At 44.7% G+C, this 21,299-nt stretch overlaps 1 protein-coding gene across 1 annotated transcript in view; it reads left to right on the top strand.

Annotated features, from left to right (window-relative positions):
* The first annotated feature begins 1,131 nt into the window (after positions 1-1,131).
* LOC146205630 (ranBP-type and C3HC4-type zinc finger-containing protein 1-like) overlaps positions 1,132-21,299 on the top strand; it is a 53,388-nt gene continuing 33,220 nt past the window's right edge. The window contains exons 1-4 of the mRNA XM_084586935.1: positions 1,132-1,200; positions 5,612-5,614; positions 6,537-6,773; positions 11,856-12,013. Coding sequence (XP_084443061.1) covers positions 1,132-1,200; positions 5,612-5,614; positions 6,537-6,773; positions 11,856-12,013 — 467 coding nt within the window. The remainder of the gene's footprint in view (positions 1,201-5,611; positions 5,615-6,536; positions 6,774-11,855; positions 12,014-21,299) is intronic.

The following is a 21,299-nucleotide window of genomic DNA, read 5'->3' as shown; positions in this document are numbered from 1 at the left end:
GCTTTGGTTGGTTCCTTTCGCACTTCAAGTTCCGCGGCAAATACTGCTGGATTAAATGAAATACACGGACCTTGACAAGATATCTCTATAGGCACAAACACTTCTCACTAACGCAAGCCCTACATGGCTGGAGCTATGCGCGTGTACCATACAAGTCGCCGACATTCACGAAAATGCTCTAATTAGTTAGGAGTAGAGCTAAAAGAGCAGGCGTATAATAATAAAAATCTTTATGCGGTAAATAACAATCGGCCTTGCTAAATGAACTGTTGATACCTCAAAACATTTACCTAATATCTGCCTGACGCCAGACATGCGGACAGCCAAGCCGTCTGATCTAACGGCAAATTTTGCTTGTAAGATGGGTCTAAAATAAAATAAGATAATTGTATTATGCCGAGCAACCTACTGCAGCTAAAGCAGCACGTATGTGTAGAAATGAAGTGAAACATTATGGTCAGTGTTCCAATGAGAAGAGGCACTATTCAGCAGCGTTCAATTTTACCTTGTATTGTTACGCGACCGTTACCTCGTTAGATGGAATTGCGTATTTGGGTTTCACAGTTTTAAAATCATTCCGATGAGTATAGGGGTAGGGGCTCAAGTTGGTTCGTGTAAACGCTTTCCCCTAAACGAACAAACATACAGAAGAGGCTTCTTCATAAGGGTTTTAAATTCAGCCATCGCAAGAAAAAAAAAAAATTGCCGCTGTCCTCGAGGCCATTCCTCCCTCTGCATGCCGCACGCTGCGAACGTACATATTACCTACGGCCGAAAGTTGCGTTCGCTGCTAGGGCACTTTCAGCAGGCATACCGTCAATACTGACACATTTTGAAGACACGGCGCGAAAAAAACGGCAGAGAGCACATTCCAAAGAAGCCGTGTTGGCTTGTTTCACTTTCAAACTCTATATATTCACGCCACCAAAACGCCTCGGTGCGAAAGCAAAGTTTGTCCCAAGGGCAGGTGGCCCGGATCTAATAGATCACGGCCGCGTGCCAAGCGCGAGCCCTGCCTTCACATCCGTTCGCCGTGCCGTTTCGAAAGGCTCCAAAAGCAGCGCACTGTCCGTGGCACGGTGCCCGCTCAGGAGCGTCGCCGACGGCTTGACGCGCGCCACCGACACAGCCATGAGCGCCGTCGCGGCCGCCGCTACTCGAAGCCCCGGGCACCTTCGCGTCGACGGGGATGCCTCCCAGGTTAGTCACTGGTGCTTCGCCTACCTGTGCGTCGATTCTCTGGCAAAGATAGTTCCCGTAAAGGGTGCATCGATAACCGTGTACAAGAGAAATGAGCTGTCACTACCACGCTCCGTGCTCATACAGCCACTACCGAAACCTCGAATCAAGGAAGGGGCTGTATGGCGCCGGGAGCGTTGGTTCAAGAGGCAGCGGCGTCACACTTGGCAACACTTTGCATGGCGCTTTCGGCTTTCCGCAATTGTGAGCAGAAACTGGGTGCAGCTAGTAAAGCTGGACTCTACGAGATTTATCAGTATACACTCCCAAGAAAAAAGAAAAAGGAAAAGAAAACAGCGGCGAAGGGTTTACGGAACCGAAAAATTAAGTTTCGGGGTGAATATGACAAAATTATATTCAGACTGCGCCTGTGTTATTCCCCAGCATCCCTGAAATCAGCTTTCACAAGGAACTTTCACCTCTAATGGAGTGCAGTACGTGCAGATCTTTGACTTGAAGGTAAAGCCAGCTGTTCACGGACTCCTTGGTTATCACAATATCATGCCTCTGATGAATAATTTCCTACCTCGCGGAATATTAGATTATACTACAATAAAAAAAATGTTATTGCTAGATTAGGCAAGAAGGCGAGGCATTCCCCCGAACGATAACGAAACATACACAAATAAACGTGTGCGCGGCTTTTGAGCGGCCACGGCTTAAGAGACTTACGCTCTCAAATGTTCGCTGGTTTGCAAGAAGCCAACACAGGATGCCACATTTTCTCCTTCGCGTGTCCCTCGTTTCTCCTCAAAATAACCGCGCTCTTAGTGTGCCTAACGACTTGATGTGAACGTGAAAGGAGACGCAGAAAGGAGGACATTACGCAGTTCTCGTTGGCGTATGTTGTTTCGTGCATGGAGTACGGCCGGGTGCGAATCAAATGCAAACATGCTTATACCATTATTCCCCGAATATGCAGTGGGATACACGTTCAAACTGTTGATAAATACGAACTTCGCAACATCATTTTCATAGAAGCATGAATTGAGCTAGCTGCTTTCTCTGAAGAAATGTATTTTCGTTTGTTCTTAGGCGGTGTTCATGTTACCTTCTAACGTAGGGTTCATTTTAATAATAAACGTTCAATAATTTCCGCCAAAAAAAAAAAAAATCAGAACTGAATTTGAAACAGCTTCTTGTTTCACCACTACGCAAATAAGGCAAATGCTTTCTTTTCATTGCATGGCATGGACCATAAAATGCCCGTGCCTTTTACACTATATACAGCAGTACTTCAGAAAAGCTACATAAAATATCCGCTAACACCAATATTTTTTTGTTTTTTTTTAGTGTCCATGCATTTCATTGATGAGCCTGGTTCTCCCCAAACTAAGGCTTGTATTGCGATGATCCTCAGCGAGCACGAGCAAGTAAACCCCCTCTCATTTTCCTCATTAGAACCAAATTGTTCATTCATTTATAACACCGCTAAAGCCGATCGCGAGGGACTGTTACTTGGGGAAGGGGAGAGGAGAGGATGCTACACAGATATACTGATAGATGCTTGACATATAGATTATGGTCGAAGGTTGCTTTCTTTTTCTGTTCCATTTTTATTAATCAGATTATTGATTAGGGTATATCACACATACCAAATAGGGACAAACTTTTTTGGCTGAAAAATTAGCCGCCAAGTAGGTCGGTCGCCTGTCGAACCGAGGCCAGTTGATGCTCTGGTAAAGAGCACTCCAGCTAGGCACCCCAAGAGATAGGGGGGACTGAATAGCGACGGAGTGGTGTCCTAGTTTAGCACAAATGAAGGGAAGCTGGAACAAGACGGATCTAGAAGAAAATGGGAAGAGACGCGCCAGGGAGGCGATGACATTATAGTTTGCACAGTTTACGGAGGATGTGAGGTTCAGTGAGAGAGAAGGAAGGATGCAGTGCCGGAAGACGTACGTGTGAGATCGTCTCGAAGCTGCAGGCTGTGGCACTTCAAGCCTAGCTTATCTCGCACCTTCAAGAAAGCCAGGCATAGAATTTAATAAATAGCCTTTTTGAGATATGAAGACGGCTTCTCCAGCACAATTGTACCAGTGTTGGTGGACATCCAGGAAACAGTGAAATGATGTTAACTATAGTAAGCTGTGTAACTTATTTCTGACAGTTGACTATTAATTCAGGTAGAACGAAAGGAAGAAGATGGTTTGCACGGTATAAAAAGAACTGAACAAGGGTAAATAGGGTACGCCTCAGGTCGCAGATGAGCCAACGTTTCGACAAGTGGGCTTGTCTTCGTCTGGACGAAGACGAAGACAAGTCCACTTGTCGAAACGTTGGCTCATCTGCGACCTGAGGCGTACCCTATTTACCCTTGTTCAGTTCTTTTGACTGTTAATTGTTACAATTAGGTGTCTAGTTGCAATTAGGGATCGTATGAACACTGTTTTGGTAAAGTAATTGGGCGAAGAAAAAGATTTTTTTTTCTTCACTTAAGCGACTTTCGAAGTTTTCGCGAATACGCAGAACTACTTGCAATGAAATATTTTTAGATCAAGTGCGAAGGCAGATAAAATACCAGATTCTATTTTATATTATCGCAGATGGTTTGTTATTTCATTTAACTTAATTGGTGCCCTCATATAAGCATATTCTAGGTTTTCTTGGTTCAATAAAGAAGGAAAAAATTGTGCGTTTTCAGCATTATTTATTATGAACTTGGTTCAAATTTCAATCACAAAAACTTTTTCCTCGTTAACCTGTTGGTGTATTGATGCCAAAAATAATTTGAACTTTCCTTAAGAAGTACTTTTTACGAAAGTCAGCCCCAAAGTTGGCAAAAAAAAAACGATATTGTTTTTTATATTGAGAGCTTATTAAATTAAACATAAAGGCCCTCGAGATTGAAAAAAAAAAAAAAAACGTGACATAAGTCATTAAATGCACGAACTATACTTAGCTTACAATCCAGAATACTTAAACGAGTAAATATTGTGCGACGCGAGAAAAAATTGTTGAATTTCACAATCAGTTAAACTACTCGGCACTGCCGAACTGTGCTTTCACTGTATAAGTCCAAGCGCCACAGCTCTATTTCGAAGGGCCTGTAAAGCTTTTGATCCAATATATGTGTGGGTGATTAATATTTTCTGAGCGAAAATGGCAGTGAAATCACTATCTACGCTATTACCATGTTTTGTTTTATACTGTAATAACATTTTAATAATACACATTTTGTGTGAAGAAAGCAAACCGTCTAGACGGGAGAATTATCAGACGCGAGAGACATTCTGCATGGCGCTGATTCATTGTTTCGGGAATATGCCAGCTGAGCTTGTTATGGGTGATGCAAGGGCCTGATTCTCGCCATTAAGCGCCAAGCGTAGCACATCCTTTTCGAAGCGAATAATGCTCACGTCATGCTCCATCAATACGCAGCGTGAGAATTGCTCTGTCACGCACATCTACAGTCTAACCACGCTTGCCAGCTTGAAGCAGTTTTCCAAGTCATCACTCGTTAGACAGAAAGGGCGTCATTGACAGCCCTTTAAATCATTTTCAACGTGAGCAGTAAAGCCGCAGAAGACGGAACGGGTCTCGGTAGTCTGAAAATGGATAGTGAGAGGCAAGTTGCTGTACCAAGTCCTCCCGCATCGCATACTTCTCAGTATGAAGGTAAGAGAAAAGTGGAGAGCGATAAATTAAGAGTTGAAAGCACTGTACAGTTCAACTTAAACGCCAGAAAAGATTTCCTTCCTCTAGATTGAAATTTGACCTCGTGGTCTGAAAACTACAGCTGAATTAAAAGGGTTAAAGTATTCGCGTACAGATGGAGGTAATCAGGTCATCTGTTTGTCCGGGAAAAAAATAATGTTAAGGGAATTACAGTAATCTGAATGTCCAAAGTGTAAATGCAAGAAAAAAAAAATAGAACTGGCTTCCAGATTCGCCATGTCAATCGCAGTGAAACAAAGCGACAGATCCACTACTCCAGGCCAATGACTTTTTCAACATTTCTTGCTGCCGTCACATCAAGCTCAAGCGTTCAAGAAATTCGAGTAAAGAAACAGACGTGAACATACATGTTGCCTTAATCTGAAACGAAAAATTCAAACGTTGAACAGATACGGGGATCAGAAAACAAAAGGCAGAGAAGAAGAATGAAGAGAAATTTCTTGTTTGCAGGTTTACCATCGTTCTATTCGTGTCCGTGGGCCCGTTCAAGCCATCATTTCTCTCTACTTTGAGACAGGAGAAAAGTAATGACCACGTGATTTTTCTGCCTTTGCAAAGTTGACTAATTGTCACACAACAGACGTCACATCCATGCTTCCTTCCTATTTCTGAACACGCGAGGCCTAAAATGAGTGTCAAACTCTGGAAAGTATCGTTCAGCAAGGTGAACTTTTGTTGGCATTAATTGATTGAGAAAGTTTTCGCTTGGGAAAGAGCTAAAGTAAGCATGCGTCCCAACAAAAGGTAGGCGCCGCCCAACTGTTATGCAGTGAAAGCTGAGTTCGGAAGTGCCGACCAGTCACACTGGTTGTGAACTTCAATAATATATATTTCTCGCGTAAGACAAAATTTACTCTAGCAAAAAACTGTGGATTGCAGGCTAAGAAGTGTATACGTGTTTAATAAGCTATCTCACGTATTTTTATCTCTAGGGCCTTTGTGTTTAATTTAGGTCTCAATCTAAGAAAAGCACCACTATTTGCAAACTTTGGGGCTATTTTCTTAAAAAAGTAATATTTAAAGGAAGCTTAAATTATTTTTGGCATACACTCTATTGACCGATGAACGGTGAAAAATTTATTTTGATTAAACCATGAACGACCTTTATGATAAAAAATACTGAACAGGCACAATTATTAGCTTCTGTATGGAACTAAGAAAACGCATAAAACGGTTATATGGGAGCACTAATGAAGTTAAATGTAAGAACAACCCATCTGCGATAATATAAAATAGAATATAATATTTTATCTGCTTTCGCACTTGATTCAAATATATTTTAACGTAATCCTTTGCGTCTTCTCGATAACTTCGAAAGGCGCATACGTGAGAACAGATTTTTTTTTTTTTTTGTGAAATTATTTGACAAAACATTATTCACACAATCGATAAATACCCTATTTTTTTTCGAGAGAATCAATGATGGCCGCTTATGGGGGATGGAACGTCTCGCGCGGAATGACCCCACTTTTACCTCATTGAAATTAATACGTCACTATAGAACAAAACAGATGCAGCGTACTGATTCCGTGTAATCAGTGTGCCCGTCTAGGTGACCAGAACACTTATATGACTTCCGTGTGACTGGGCGTACCGCCATGTTTTGTTTGGCTGTCAAGCAGAACACATTCCCCTCCGAAAAGACGCCAAGGAATGAGCGGCTGTCGCCTCTGTACCGCTGCGCCAAGTCTGGCTGCTCGGGGAGCTGGCACTGGGACGGGCCTGCCACCGAGCCCGTGCGATGCCCGCAGTGCTCCGCGCTCAACTGCCTCGCCTGCCGCGCCATCCACGTCGGCCTGTCGTGCGAGCAGCACATCGCAAGCCTCGTCAGGGCCATGGACAGCGGCGCCTTGGAGGTGAGGGGCACGAATGCCAGTCTGCAGTTGTGTGCAGCGCGGCATGCGCAGGCTGCTGCCCGTCGCACCCTTGATACCGCTGCCATTGCTTACCGCCTTTTTTTTTTTTTCATTCATTCCTACATCTTTTCTTTGTCAATCCTCGTTCGTAATTGCAGTTCCTTTATCTTCTCTGTTCTTACTTCACCCCTATTCCTTCTCTTCTCTCTTTCTTTGTTTCCCCGCTTCCTTCCTTCCATGCTCGGGCTGTTCCTGTTATTTAGTTGTTCATTCTGGCCTAGTTGCTCCCTTCGTTTCTACCTTTTTTTTTTTTTGTGATGATAATTCTTTTTTCCACCGTGCTTGCCTCATCCAATGTTTGTTTTCTCCCTCGCTTTCTCACCTCAGAGTCCTCGGCGCCTGCCGAAGGTGCTTAGCTTGGCACGCTTTCATATTTCGACTGCCTGAACAATAGCACAGGCCGAACAAGTCGTAATCGTTAGGACCTCTTAATAGGGAGCTACTTCGCTGCACGCAGCAGTGGGCGGGTTTGGTCTGACACTCAGCATCCGCCGGATGTACACATTTTTTATTTTTTTTTTGCAAAAGCTTTTACCTCAAGGGCTTGCATCTGAGTCACACCGTATGGTTCGTAAGGCATTTTCAGTGTCCTAAATCCTTAGGGCAACCCTGAATGCTAAGGGGCCCCACTAACAAGCTTAGACGAAAACCTGGCTCTGAATCTTTGACAATGTTGCACGTACTTAAGTACTTAACCTGCAGGTGGACACCCCGCAGCTTACAGTGGTCCACCTTGGTCTTCTCACTTGCCGGAAGGAGAACGATGTGCAGTTTGTAGTTTGTTATGATCCTTCGGCAGTTCATTCTTCTTCCTCTGAAGACATGAAGACGAAGAGCAGATCTGGACTTTTATATGTGACCCGAAGGCAGGGAGAGGTAAAGCCTCATCCAAGCTTTTATGTGCAAGAATATCTAGCTCTGTGTTCAGCCAAAACACATTAATGGGCTCGACCGATTTGTTTGAATTTATCTGTACAGCTACCAGGAGCGAAAAAAAAAAAAATGGATGTATTTATCCGTCGTTTCAAGGAAAAAAAAAAAAAAGGAAATATTTGTGTTTTATGGGCTACTCTGATCCTTCTGGTATTTTTTTTTTTTTTTGCAGAAAACCAGATTGTAATTAATCATAATCCGATTTATGGCTTACCAAGTGTTTGTTACTTAAGCTTATAATACAACCTTTAGTGTATACACGAATAACAGCGAGACTTTAAAAGCGAGCAGCGGTTTGTTCAAACCGATCATGACGATATCGAGTTATTTTTTCCCCCCTTTCGTTCCCTGCTCAACCACTTCGATGCTGTCAGCCTAATTTCGTGCGTAACCAGCAGTTCTAGACATTTTCCATTTACCTTCCTAATGTGCATGCTGCCTCGTCACTGCTCGCTCTACGTGAGTTATAAAGGCAGGCTGCATGGAATTATGCGCACAGGAACCCTCCTACTTCGTTCGAAGCTGCACGGTTCATTGTGGTGGTTTTAGGTCGCGCTTTCCAATATAGAGCGAGTAATCTTTGACTAATACTTATGCGGGAGCAATTTTATTATTATTACTATAGTATATGTGAAGTTCCAGCTCGCTCAGTCTTGCTATCCCTGCTGTCTAGGATAAATATGCTGCTTTTACAGCGGAACTTTCGCAAAACAGTTCAGTCCTGAAAAGCCCCTTAGGTCTGTTGTGAAAGAGAAATGCAAAATACTGGCCTATGCATAATTGCTGCTTGTAGTTATTTTCTTGATGGTTTGGTGATAAACCTCACGTTTTCTGCAATTCCTGTAACTGAGGAGTATGTGTGATGCTATCAATGGATAATAGTGATAATAACCGCTCGCATATGACACCAGCTATGTGTTCGAAAGACAATGAGGAATTCGAAACAATCGTATACTATCAGCCTCTAAAGCTCCGGGCCATATATTCGTTTCTTTTTACTACATTTTTATTTGAGCATTAACTTGGTATAACATTGAGGCAAAAGTGAGGTACTCTTTAGAGCTGGTATTCATTTCTTTCTCTTTATTCGGCAGTTGCAAGAGAAAGGCATTTTCAAGCTGTTTTTTTTTTGTTAGCTTTTAGCTTTCACCCTATTCTAAACATGTATGTATGCATCAGAATAAAGCTGCATTACGTTACAAGTTAGGCGATCAGACAAAAGACTCGTGTCGCTCTACTCGTGGCGACAGAGGACAATGCCGGAAGCGTTCGGGCACGTGTTTAGTTTGCCAAAAACTCTTCGCGTGTACTATTATTCATTTTTAAACCATAGTAATTCCTTCTTCCTCAATATGGAAAGCTGCAAATCCTTACCCTTGCGTTGTAGAGGGTCGCAATAGCCTAGACAATTCACGACATGGCCGGGAACCATCCATGAAATTTTACCTTTTATCACGCAAGATACACGAAGAGCAGACTCTCAAAGCGTAATTCCCAGCATTCCTCAGAGTGAAGTATTTACTTAGCGCTAATATTGGCTTATTTCTCATCGCATGGGATATAAATCGTATGCATACCTCTGAGGCTAAGACTAATACTGAAGTAGCCCATGAACGACTCGCTCACTAAAGGAATCGATGGAAGACCTCTAAATTTTTTTCGCGTGCGAACCTTTAGTAGGTGTAGATTTAAACGAATATGCCAGCATCGCAAAGATTAAGTGGATGAAGAGCAGTATGTTTTCATCCGTTCCAAATGCCAGCAGCTACGCTGTTGGAAGAATGTTACTTGTCGTGGAAGCGGCCCTCCACTGAAGGCTACAAAAGAATCGTGGCTCTATAGCTCTGGGACTCCTAAAGCCCCACGCGAACATGCACAGGCACGCTCAGAAAGTGCACGACTTCGAGCGCAAGACGGAGAAATCAATCGTGGGCCTTGTGCGGGCTCACAAACAGCAGACAGAGACTATACCTCTTCTGAATACCAGGGAAAAATACCGCTTTTTCTGGAAGCGGGACCAGTACTTTGCCGCTCGTCAGGCCCTCCGAGATGCTTCAGCGGCTTTCCACAGGGGGGAACGACGCACGCATTATCTTAGGCTACCTCCGCTACCGCTTCTAGACTTTCTTGGCGGCATTCCTCTCCGAGAAGGTTCAGTTCCTGTTTCCCTTGGGCCACACCCACCACCAAGATAATATTCCGACCAGGTCACCTGCCTGCCTATACACTCGATTGAGAACATCTACCCTTACGCCATGTGTTTCTTTGCTTCTGTGGCCAACCAGGAGAGCGTTGGAACCAAAGTCTGGAACGAACTACAAAAGACAGTACGTGTCTTGGCTTTATCTAGCAAAAAAGTCATAAAAAAATCACATGATAACAGAAGGTTGGACGTTACCCAGGAACTTGTCCACATCACCGCGAAGCTTCACAACGCCGGCGTCCGCACTGAGTACTAGCTGGAAGCTGAAATGATAGGACTCGCTCGCTACTGCACGCGGATGGCCACTGACGAGTCAGTCGCCGTTTCAAGCACTTCTCACGATGCAGCAATCTAGCAGTGAGCTGTATTGGATGTCCAGCGAAGGGCGGCCGGATCTGGACACGACAGTGAGTGTGAGCAGCCTGGCGCCTTAATACGTGTACCAGGAGTACAACGAAAGCGTATGAATTACTCCTACTACCTTAGGAGTCAGGACTACTCAGTGCCATAAACATGGCACCAATATTGTTGATGTTATACGTGCTTCCTTACGTCATTTTGGGCTTTATAACTCCCATCTACTCGCCTTCGACAACTCAAGGGTACATGAGGCACTATGAAACAAGTACAAAGTTTACCAAAACAAGGCTGCTCCAAGGTGAAGTTCGGCAATGGATTTGTACGGGAGCAATACAGAACCTTGTACCCTTGGAGATCAACACCTGACATCTCGCGGCCGGGAGTGTGTTAAATCTTTAGCGCCGCTCTTCTTACCGAGCCAGCGAGGAGGAAGAACATACTGAGTTAGCGGGAGGAAGAAGACGAAAAGGAAGCGTAAGCTCATGAGCGAAGATGTGGTAAGGTCGCCACTGAGCTAGAGAGAACGCATTAAAGGCACTCTTTCTGGACACCGTCCCAGACCTCAGTCTTTGGGTGCGTTCTCGCGTGGCCCATCTTTAAACAGCACAGTCTAGCAACAAAACACGAAAAGCACGAAGAAGAAAATGTATCACATGTCAGCATACGTTCCTTACTTATAATGGAGGATAAGTGATAAAAGAGTGCTAATACGAGTCACAGATGATTACAGATGGCGCAAGAGTTATACTTGAATTTCGCTAAGCATTTACCATGCGGGTGGTTGGACGTGCAATGCGAACAAAAAACCCAAAAATGCTGCACGACGCCAGCGTGAAACATGGACTAATTCCCATATGTTTTTATATAGGCACCATCGTAGATGTATTGCCTAATTTACGAAATTGCCGCAGTCCCAGCAAACGCTAGCGGCTCAGTGCAAAATAAAAAAGCAAGCTGGATTCGACAGCAGCAGCTGAATGTGAGTTACAAAGTTGATGTGTGTAAATGGGGTCATCATTACCACCACCACCATCATAATCATCATCATCAAATCTCGCGTGCGCACAGTGAGCACTCGTCGCACTCGCACGCCGCTCCATTTGCGCAGAAGCTTTGTCCTACAGAATACGGGTGCTGCGGTCAGATGCCCTCTCTCCGTCAGCGGCCCGCTCGCAGGCTTTGCATGTCGTGTTCGTCTGGCGCTTCAAATGTCCTAGTTAGTCCGTAGTAAGGGCTGATGGTCGCGACGTAGTAGCGGAACCCAGTTTCCGACTCAATCCCAGCAGAATGCTCGTTTCCTTTGACGAGAGAAAGGACGGTTTAGATGCCTATATCAGGCGATCTGAGGAGACGCGCAGAAAGAAAAAAAAAAACACGTGTGGTTTACATGTCGGTATCAGTTTTTCTCGACTCGATTGGCGTAGGAAAGGCCATTTCTGGAAAGGCTCTCCTGCGTGCAGCCTTTTCTTTGTAGCTTCATTTCTTACACGTCCTGCTCACATTCCTTTCTTTTCTGTACTGAACAGGACTCCAAGGAAAAGAAGAAGCGGCTTCAAGAGCAGTTGGAGCTGTACACCAAAGACATCGTCGCAAATTCAGCGCCGTTTACGTGCCCTGTCTGCAAGTCTGACGTCGCAAAAGGAGATGGCGTTTGCCTAAAGAGTTGCCATCATACGTTGTGCAGGTCAGTGTGCTCTACCTCCCTGCTCTTTCCTGAGGAACCAAAGCAGCAAGGAGCGAAAATAGGGACGGCCGAGTGGAATCCGTCTTGCAAGGCACCAGTGGCTTGCGAGCTATCCAAAGCTCAGCATTGAAAATAGAGAAGCGTGGGAGCTTGGCACGTGCATTGTAATACGCATCGCATATGGGAGTGACTGAGCAAATAAATTCTCCTTGTTTCTTTCCCGTAATTGTTACAAGGCACTCCCAGGCAGAGTTTGTCCACCGTGACTCAATATTGTGTACCGTGCGGCGGCTTCATTCTTTCAGTCGCCCTCCTGTCTCCGAACCGCTCTCCGCAACGTGTTTAGAGGGGTTTCCCGATGCGTCCATTAATTGCTGATCTTGTTTGGGCTAATCGGCATAGATTAATCGGTTATGCTCGGAGGGACAAGCGGCCAGTTGAAACGAGTTCAATTGCCGGCTGAATAATTTCAACACCACAGTCGAGATATGTCGGTTTAACTAGCGTAGTAGCTGTTATCAAAACTAATCCTGGCTTTTGAACAGCGTCCACCAATGGTCCGACTCCTTAATAAACAAGTATACTATAGCGGCGCCCTCACTGGACGAGAAGAGCGGAGGAGAAAGAAGGGAAGGGAACAGCCTGCCGTGAACACACAGAATCCGAATTGGCTCGAAGGTTGATAAATGAAACCTTTGGTTTGGGTTCTGTATCCCAACAGCGCTCTACAGCTGCTAGAATACAAAGCAATTGGACTTCATATTAAATGCTTTCAACAGTGTCAGGCTTGTCAAGGTGACGTGCAATGTTCATACTGAAATTGACATTTTGTATCGAATTCTCATTTGTAACTCTAGACTCAAAACTCACGAATCACGTTCGCTTCTCTCGGCATTTAGTTTCATTACTATGCTTAATGAATGAACGGGAAAGTAGCATTTATCGCGTCGTTTAAATCCGCCGTCTCGTTTTTATCTTATTTCTTTAAACGCCTTTTCTGATACTGTCTTTGTTAGAGCGATAGCTCCACTAGATGCAAAAATCAATCTCCGTGTCGGTGCGATCCTTGACGTCGGGTAATCTTGATAAGCGAACATAGTGCCGCAAACCATTCAAATCTGTATGTGTTCTTTTTTGGACAGCTGCCAGCATGCGGCCTTATCACTCTGATTCTGGCACGTGGGTCAATTCTGTATTATTTGTTTGTTCATGCTGGTTGTGGCGAGACGCAGATTTATTAGTATCTTTGTCGCGCAAGATGCACCGAATTGTGTCTCGAAGATTCCGACCACTCGCGTATGTTTCCGCAATGTTCTAGGTTGTGCTAGTCACCATTTGCGGCGTTATCTAGATGTTTCTTCATTCTCTTTAAATTGAGCGTTGAAGGGTTCGACGGACGTTCTTTGTTCGACGACCGCCGAGCCCGATTGTTGCTATCGCAGCCGCCGATTACTCAGTTCTTTTGGGGGCGCAAGGCAGCCCTATAAAGAGTTTATTTCAGCGCGATTTCGCTGTCTTCTCCTTTGCTACCTACGGCCTTATCACCACCACGTGACAACAGCAACAGGATCAGTTTCTATCGCTTAACCTTTTGGTGTGACCTTGGTCAAACTGCTAGCATTTTTTTTTCTTAAGCGAACACACAGGGTTGCCAATCACTTGCTATAGTATATAGCATTATTGTAGTATAGCATCCCTGTGATATAGCATTACTATTCTCTAGTGTTACTAGTATATCACTAGCACAACACTGCAGATATTTCAGCTACTTCTACATCAGCTGTTATCAATGCGACCCATGCCACTGTATGCTACCACCTCTATTACAACTACGTAGAGAGATGATAAATAGAACACTTACATAAACGACGCACCTATAGATTTCTAAACTATTCTAGAACCATTCGTTCACTTACATTGGCAGTACCATTGCTCTGACCTAAACGAAGAAGGGAGTGTCGCTATTCTAATGGTTTAACGAGCCTAGACAGCGTTCGCTACAAGGTCCCACATTGAGAAGATCGCCATAGCACACATCCCAGTTCCATGCGAAATACCCTCAGTTACTCTTGGGCGCAGTCCAGACGGCACTGTGTCCGGCTTGTGACGAAGCCAAAACAGCATGCGTACTCCAGGACTGTGCGACAATAGAGGCACATTAAGTTATGCGACGCCCAAAGAGGTGGGGCCTTTAACTTTCGTACTTTGGAGATGATGAAGGAATCTATGCTAACGCTGACAAAGGCGCGGTTCTCAATTTTTGAAGCGTTCCTGCCCAAAGGAGCTTTGATTTGATCGCCGTTAGGGCATGCACCAAGCGACCGCAAGCGTAAGTCTCCTTTATAAGTTGCTGCGACAAATTGCCGATCGAATATATAGTTGCGTGAACGGTAGAGACACCCCATGCTAAACGAGACGTGCGCTAGTCTGCGTTCCTCATTACGTTCTTCGTCTCAGTGGGAACTCAACATTGTCCATCCAGCCTGAACGTACCGCGTTTGATTACTACAGCGCGCGGACACTCGTATCTATACATATTAGGCTCATGGGTGGGCGCAGAAAATGTCCATCCGCAGATGGTGTCGCACCGTTCATGTCGACGAATGACGTTTTTTATGAGTAAAGGAATGGTTATATGAGGTAGACAGTGAAAAACATGACTCTATATGCAAAATTTTGTCGCTCGAGCTCATAAATTTGACTGAGTACATTGTAATTTAATTGTCAAGATAGAATTTTATTTCTGTGAGTTTCTATAATTTATAGAGGAGAATCGCCCGATCATAGGGCGTGTCGAGAAAGCACTATGAGTGCTGAAAGCTATTTCCTCCTTTCCACAGACTCGTTTTCACGGAGTGAGATCAGAGTGCAGCTTTCCTTGGAGTCACACACGCTACCTCTAGCACTGGCACTTTCGTAGCGCTTGGTTAAGCGGGGCTTTCTATGTCGGGTGCCATTTCATGCATACAAGGTGGTTCGGCAAACGGGAGGCTGTCACGTCCAGTGATCTTGTGTCATTTCAGATTTAGTGTTGGAGAAATCAGCTTACGATCGGCAGAACATATTTGTTTATTTTTTTTTTTTGTTTCTTTGTATACCGATATTCCCCCGCAGGCGCACTACAGTATAGGGGCTTAACAGAATATATTTCATGGTGTGTACACTGCGAGAAAATGAAGCAAGAAAGTAAAATAATTACGAGAACGCTGAAGGTCCGAGGTCCACCCGCAAAGTATATGCTATAGCTCTTTTAACACCGCATTTCCATTCTGCGAACAATTTTGCACTTATTGTTTTAACTGCTTTTTTGGGGAAAGAAGGCGCAATATTTATTTCAGCCCCTTGAACAGTGCCTTTATTATTCCGCGAATGCTTGTATATTTTTTGTTTCATTTGTTTTGGGGGAACGGAAGGCGCAGTTTTTCACTTCTCTGTGGACACCTACACTTGCCAGAGGTATATATGTCATCATTCCTGTCGCAAAGTAGCCTCCAACTTGGCATCATATGGATGTTAAATGGGAAGCGAAATAGTATGACACCAACCTTAACGGTGGACAAAATATGGTTGCTTTACAGTCTGATACGAAACTACGCGCGTTTATTTTCTCCGGCACCCTTTTTGTCAATCTATTTTACTAAAAATTCTAAGGGGCACTTTGGACCACTAAAGTGCGATGAGGCGGAAGCCATTATAGCGCGGTGGATCGTAGCCCTCCACTACGGCACCCTATCTCCCTCTCTTCTTTAACTTCCACCTTCCTCCCTTCCTTTACGGCGTGGTACATGTGTCCGCGGAGTATTGTGACAGATACTGCGCCTTTTCTATCCTGCAAGTTAATTTCAAACGCCGCTGATGCCTACTTTACTACGCCTCCTAAACATCTGGGTCTGCTTCTGTTTGCTGTGTGGTGCGATATTCGAGGAAACGGCTAATGAAAGGCGCCGCACGGACGCCTGGATCAGATGCCCGGTGGGGTCTGCTTCGTACATGCATGAATTGCCTGGTTACGTCATGACCTGTGACGGTACATCGCGTGCCCCTTGTTGAACACGACCAGCATTTCATTGAACGCATCAAAGTTCACCGGCATTCTATAATTCGTTTACAGGAAATGAAAGGCGCAGTATCTGCCACCCGCGGAATCCCATTATCACCATCACGGTAGACAAGGGGAATTATGAAGAGCATTTCACGATCCGGGGCCTGGTGCAGTTGGTAAAGCACTGGGCTGGAGATCCAAGGGATGGAGGTTTGATTCTCGGTGGAGGCAAGGTTTATTAATGTATTTTTAACTCTCGCTCTCGAAAGCGTGACACCTCTGCTGACAATCTTCCGTCAACAACGATGAGGCATTAAAGGTTTTCGCCTTAATATTGAAGGACCACAGGTGGACGAAATTTCTAGTGCCTTCAACTACGGTGTCTCTCATAGCCTGAGTCGGTTTTGGGACGTTAAACCCCATAAAGCAAATCAAACCAATTTTGATCAGGATGAAGGCTTTTCGACTCAACGAAATTCTTCTCTTCAGACGGAGTGCAAGCAGCACCGGAGGGCGCGCGCATGGAATGGGGGACAGTGCCGCCGGAGGGCATGCAGTGGGAAATAGAAACAGCCATATGAGGACTCTTCTGAAAAAATTTTGGGGCTTCAACCTACTGATAGAGGAAAGTTGTGAGGGTTGCAGCGACAGCCCCCGTAACACCGTATTTTCAATCCGCATTTTTTAAAATAATTTATTAGTATAAGTAATTTGTTTGCAGGAAAGGAAAGACGCAGTTTAATGTCAGATTTTCTGTGGACACTTAACCCGCACTATAAGAGAAGGGAGGAAAGTGGGAGTCAAGGTTTAAAAAGAGAAGAAGGGGTGCCGTAGTGGAAAATCCGGAGTAATTTCGACCACCTGAGGATCCTTAACGCGCACTGATATTGCACAGCACACGGAAACCTCTTAGTTCCGCCTCCATCGAAACGCAGCCGCTGGCAGTCAGGTTCAAACCCAGGTACTTCAGAACATTAGTCGGGCATCTTAACCACTGCACTATTGCAGCGGGGCGACAATTTTCTTTGAGTTAAGATTTGGGGAAAGGAAGGCGCCTAATATTTTTGGATGGACATGGAATGGTAGACATCTACACTTACTCTGGTCAAGGTCACATTTTTTATACTTTTTTATAAACTGTTTATAAGAAAGGAAAAGCGCACTATCTGAGCTAGGTCCCGTAATGGAAGGCTACGAAATAATTTTGGCCACTTGGGAACCTTTAACGTGCGCTGACGTCGCTCAACGCAGGGCAGCCTCTCCCTCTTAAGTTAGGCTTTGGGGAAAGGAAGGCGTAGTATACTTTTGGATGCACACCACGGAGTAGTGGATATCTGCAATAAATAAGGTCAAGGTCATTTTTTCTTTCTTTCTTTGCAGTTTCGGAGAAATGAAGGCTGAGTTAAGTTTCGGGTGGAGACCACGGAATTGTGGACACCCATACATAACTAGGTCAACGTCATACTTGAGGTCATTTGAAGGTCAAACTCGCGGCCACGGCTACCATGGCTCTACGTAGTGTATGTATAGTCAAGCTGTCGCTTCAAAAGAACAATGGAGCGCGCAAAAAGCTCTCACTGGCAGAGCTGTGCAGAAGGCTGCTGTGAGGTCATGCAGAAATTCTACGGTAGTAAAGCGCCGCCATTCAACAACACGACTTCGGTCAAGCCGGCTATGCCACCTGTTGGCCGTCCGTACCACGGCCGGTCTCGAGGGAGAGAGCGCTTCTCTTCTCTTACGGCCTCTCCAATGGGGTCTGTTTCCACCGCCCGCCGCGCCGGTGGGGTCGCCACCGCCCCACTGCTGCTCCTCCGCTACAGCAGTTCACGCGCAAGGGAAACGCGCGCTCGCTTTTAGCTTCGCCCGCGTCAGTTGCAACCGGCAGGTCCTGACATTTCGACCCTTATGGTTTATACAAAGTCCGTAATCAACATCGAACATTTATCGTGTACGAGGAATAAAATACAGTCAACAATCCGGTCACGCGCGCGCTCCTTCGTCAGTGCGGCCGTGCACGGTTGAATGAAGCTTCGGGTACACTTCAACATTTTTTACCTTTAAGTTTTGTACAAAAATAAACTCACCAGGCTATGCAATCTGCCTTCGAATGTTTTAAGCAGGTGTAGCGCAATCTGACGTGAGTGCATGGTGAACTGTTGGGTGGAGATTCTGTCAACCGTTACCGTTTTCGTTTAGATCAGAAGAGGCACCGGCAAAAATTCATGGCGCGTCTCAGATTCAGAGTAAATAACAAAAATTTACTCATATAGTAAAAATTTCACTTGTCTAGTGGACTAGGCTGTTCTCAGTTCAGTTCAGGCGTTCAGTCGTGTCCGACTCTTCGTGACCCTATGGACCATGTCACGCCACGCTTTCCGGTCTAGGCTGTTCTAGCTTCGTTCAAAACATATCAGTCGGTTGAAAGACCGAAGATGTATATGTAGTCTCGCGACTATTTTTAATCAAGGAAATGGGCGTAAACAGTTAAGCAGAATCGAAAAGAGCAGCAAACAATAAAAACATTTTCCTTTAAAGTTACACATTGCACTATATATTCATCAATTCATCAAAATGCGACCTGCGTCTAGAAAATACAGGCTCAAAATCTTCCTGCACAGCTTGTGCACATAAGGAGTTGGCCTTTCGGTCTTCTCTGTCACTTTCCTGGTATAATTATTTGAGAAGAAGAATTCTGAGAAATTTTTCAAATATCAAAGAAACGGGCCTAATAACATACTGTTGTCAATTCCTTTCTGGCAACTCAGTGTTGAGTTCTGAAATGCTTACTGAATCAGGATCTTAAGTACTTCGAGAACATTTTGTGTGTAGTAGGTGCACGGCAGCTTTTTTTTTAAAAAAAAAGAAGAAAGCTTGTCCAATAGGGCAACAAGCTCTGGTTTCGGATAATGCAGTCCACTAGAATATTGTCCTCGTAGAAGAGCGTACTACATGGGGCTGCTTCTTTCGCTAGTTTTAAGAAGAATAGAGCAAGCGTCACATCCGAAGTTGATTAACTAAAAGATGTATCCAGCGACGTAAGGCGAACTGGAATATGTGACAGTGGGAAATGGGATGGTAGGAGATGCCATCAATTCATTCAGTGCCTTGATTTTGCTCTAAGATGAAACGTCCGTCTTGACAATGTACGTAGTCATGTAGTCATGTGCCGCTAGCTGTTACGGCCCTCGCATCTGGCATATGTCATTCCCTTCAGCACATTAACTTTGCTTTCCCGAAGAGAGCCTCAATGGGTCGCTATATAAGGCTTGAAATGAGCCTTTAGTGAGAGTGTCCTTCTTTAACGCTCTAGAAGTTTGTTGCATGCTTTCGATATAGCAGGTGAATTCATTTGTAAGTCACTGCATAATCACCTTCATCATTTATTGGATTTTTTTTACCACTTCGAGCACAAGTGGTGTCCTGAATATCAACCATTTTTTTGTTTTCATAATAAGCATAATATCATGTAAAAACTTCATTAAAACAATGTTTATTTGCAAAATTAAAATAATGTTTATAATACCACCCATTGCCAAGTATATGAATTGTAATAACACTTAAACCTCAACCCTACAACGTTTACTTTGACTGTTATACTAATACTTTATATTATGCAAGCATTTTGCAATTTACATTACATTTTTATGAAATTATTTTCAACTTCGGTGCTACATGAATGGTTTCGCATCTAGCGCTGAAAGACGGTTTTGCTGTTTCAGACGAGTTGCTGTCATGTTAGCCTTGAAGAAGCTTCGATGTGATCACTGCTCATTCAGTTTTCTTTTTGTTCCCATTCGTGTACAGGCTTGGGAAAAATTCGGATTAAAAGGAACAAAAGTATCTACCGTGCCGCAATGTATGCCATGCTTGTCGAACTTTTGCTGAACGACAGTGTTTTTTATATCAGTTCACGTGTGGTACGTTGACGACATGCCGCTGCAGCATCTACCTTCTGTGATCTTTAATTTCGGGGCTGCACTCACCACGAAACTCGCGAGCGACAACGCGAAACCAGGCAAAAACCAACCGCCGCCGCTGAAGCAGACGCGGAGCGAACAGTGAGCAGGTCGCGCCCCTTGCGGTGGCGGAGAGCGTAACTCAAGGAGAAAAGTTCCCATTGTTCGCGCGGCGATTGAGAAGGCCGTAAGAAAGAGTGCGCGCCCTCTCCCTCGAGACCGGCCATTCATTCATAAACCTTTATTCATGAGGATGACCTGAGGCCGTGTCCGTACATTACTAGTACACGTTTTATGGCATAGGTGGAGCCACCGGTCAGATTGACGGGGGCTCAAAATGGATTTCAAAGCATATTTGTGTGCATGCCATCCTAACTGGCCCAGGCCACCCGTAGGTTCCAGAGTGCTACAAACAGCTTATGAGACGGCGTTAGGCCTACATTCGACCCTCTAGGCGATACGTTCAACGATGCCCCCTCCCCCCCCCCCCCTCCTCTACGCCAAGAGTGATGCCGCAAGCCGGCCTACGTAACCCGCCCCCAGTATATCACCGCATGAGTACCCCATAATCGCAAGCAGAAAGATTCTCAAGCCAGCACCTTTATCGGCAACTCTGATCCTGCCGCCCGTAAAGAACTTCCCCATGCATGCATTTAGCAGCTTTTGTGAATTTGTCCAACTTTACACCGGTGTATAAGGAATACCTGGAGTGTGAACAGCAAAAATAGCACCGAAGCATAAGCGATAAGAACCACCTGCCCCACCAAATGCCTATGTCTCTACCAGAAGTTAAGGACACATTCCTAAAACCGTTCTACTGGCAGCGTAAACGTGGCATTTGTTATTACGTCTGCTGTACAAAATTATCAAAGGGAAATGGGTGGGCCACATCCACCTTCCTGGTTTCCGCCCCAAAACTTTCTCCAGTCATATCACACTTCTCTGTCAGTGCCATAATTCCCATCCCCGCGACTATAAGAGCGAAACTTTCTATTTATTGTATCTTGCTGTTCGACTGAAGCAGACAGTAATGGGGGAAGAAATTACTGTCGGTTGTTGAATGAGTCGAGCCGCGCTCCGAATCACTAACGTTGCCCAAGGAACTAAGGAAATTCCGTCAGGGTACAGACATATAAGGCAGATTGCACCATCAGGAAATAAATTTATATATGAAGATACGTACTACATTCTATATATGCGTGTAAAAAGAATGCAATCTAAGTTTATTGTTCTTTCATTTGTAATTAACACAAGGCCACAAATATGAGACCAATTATGCCTCTTGAAT

The sequence above is a fragment of the Amblyomma maculatum genome, chromosome 1 (genome assembly GCF_055883805.1).
Source record: "Amblyomma maculatum isolate TAMU_Amacu chromosome 1, ASM5588380v1, whole genome shotgun sequence".
Lineage (NCBI taxonomy): Eukaryota > Metazoa > Arthropoda > Arachnida > Ixodida > Ixodidae > Amblyomma > Amblyomma maculatum.
The sequence above is the reverse complement of the archived record's forward strand: the minus strand, read 5'-3'. Positions and strand labels throughout refer to the sequence as shown.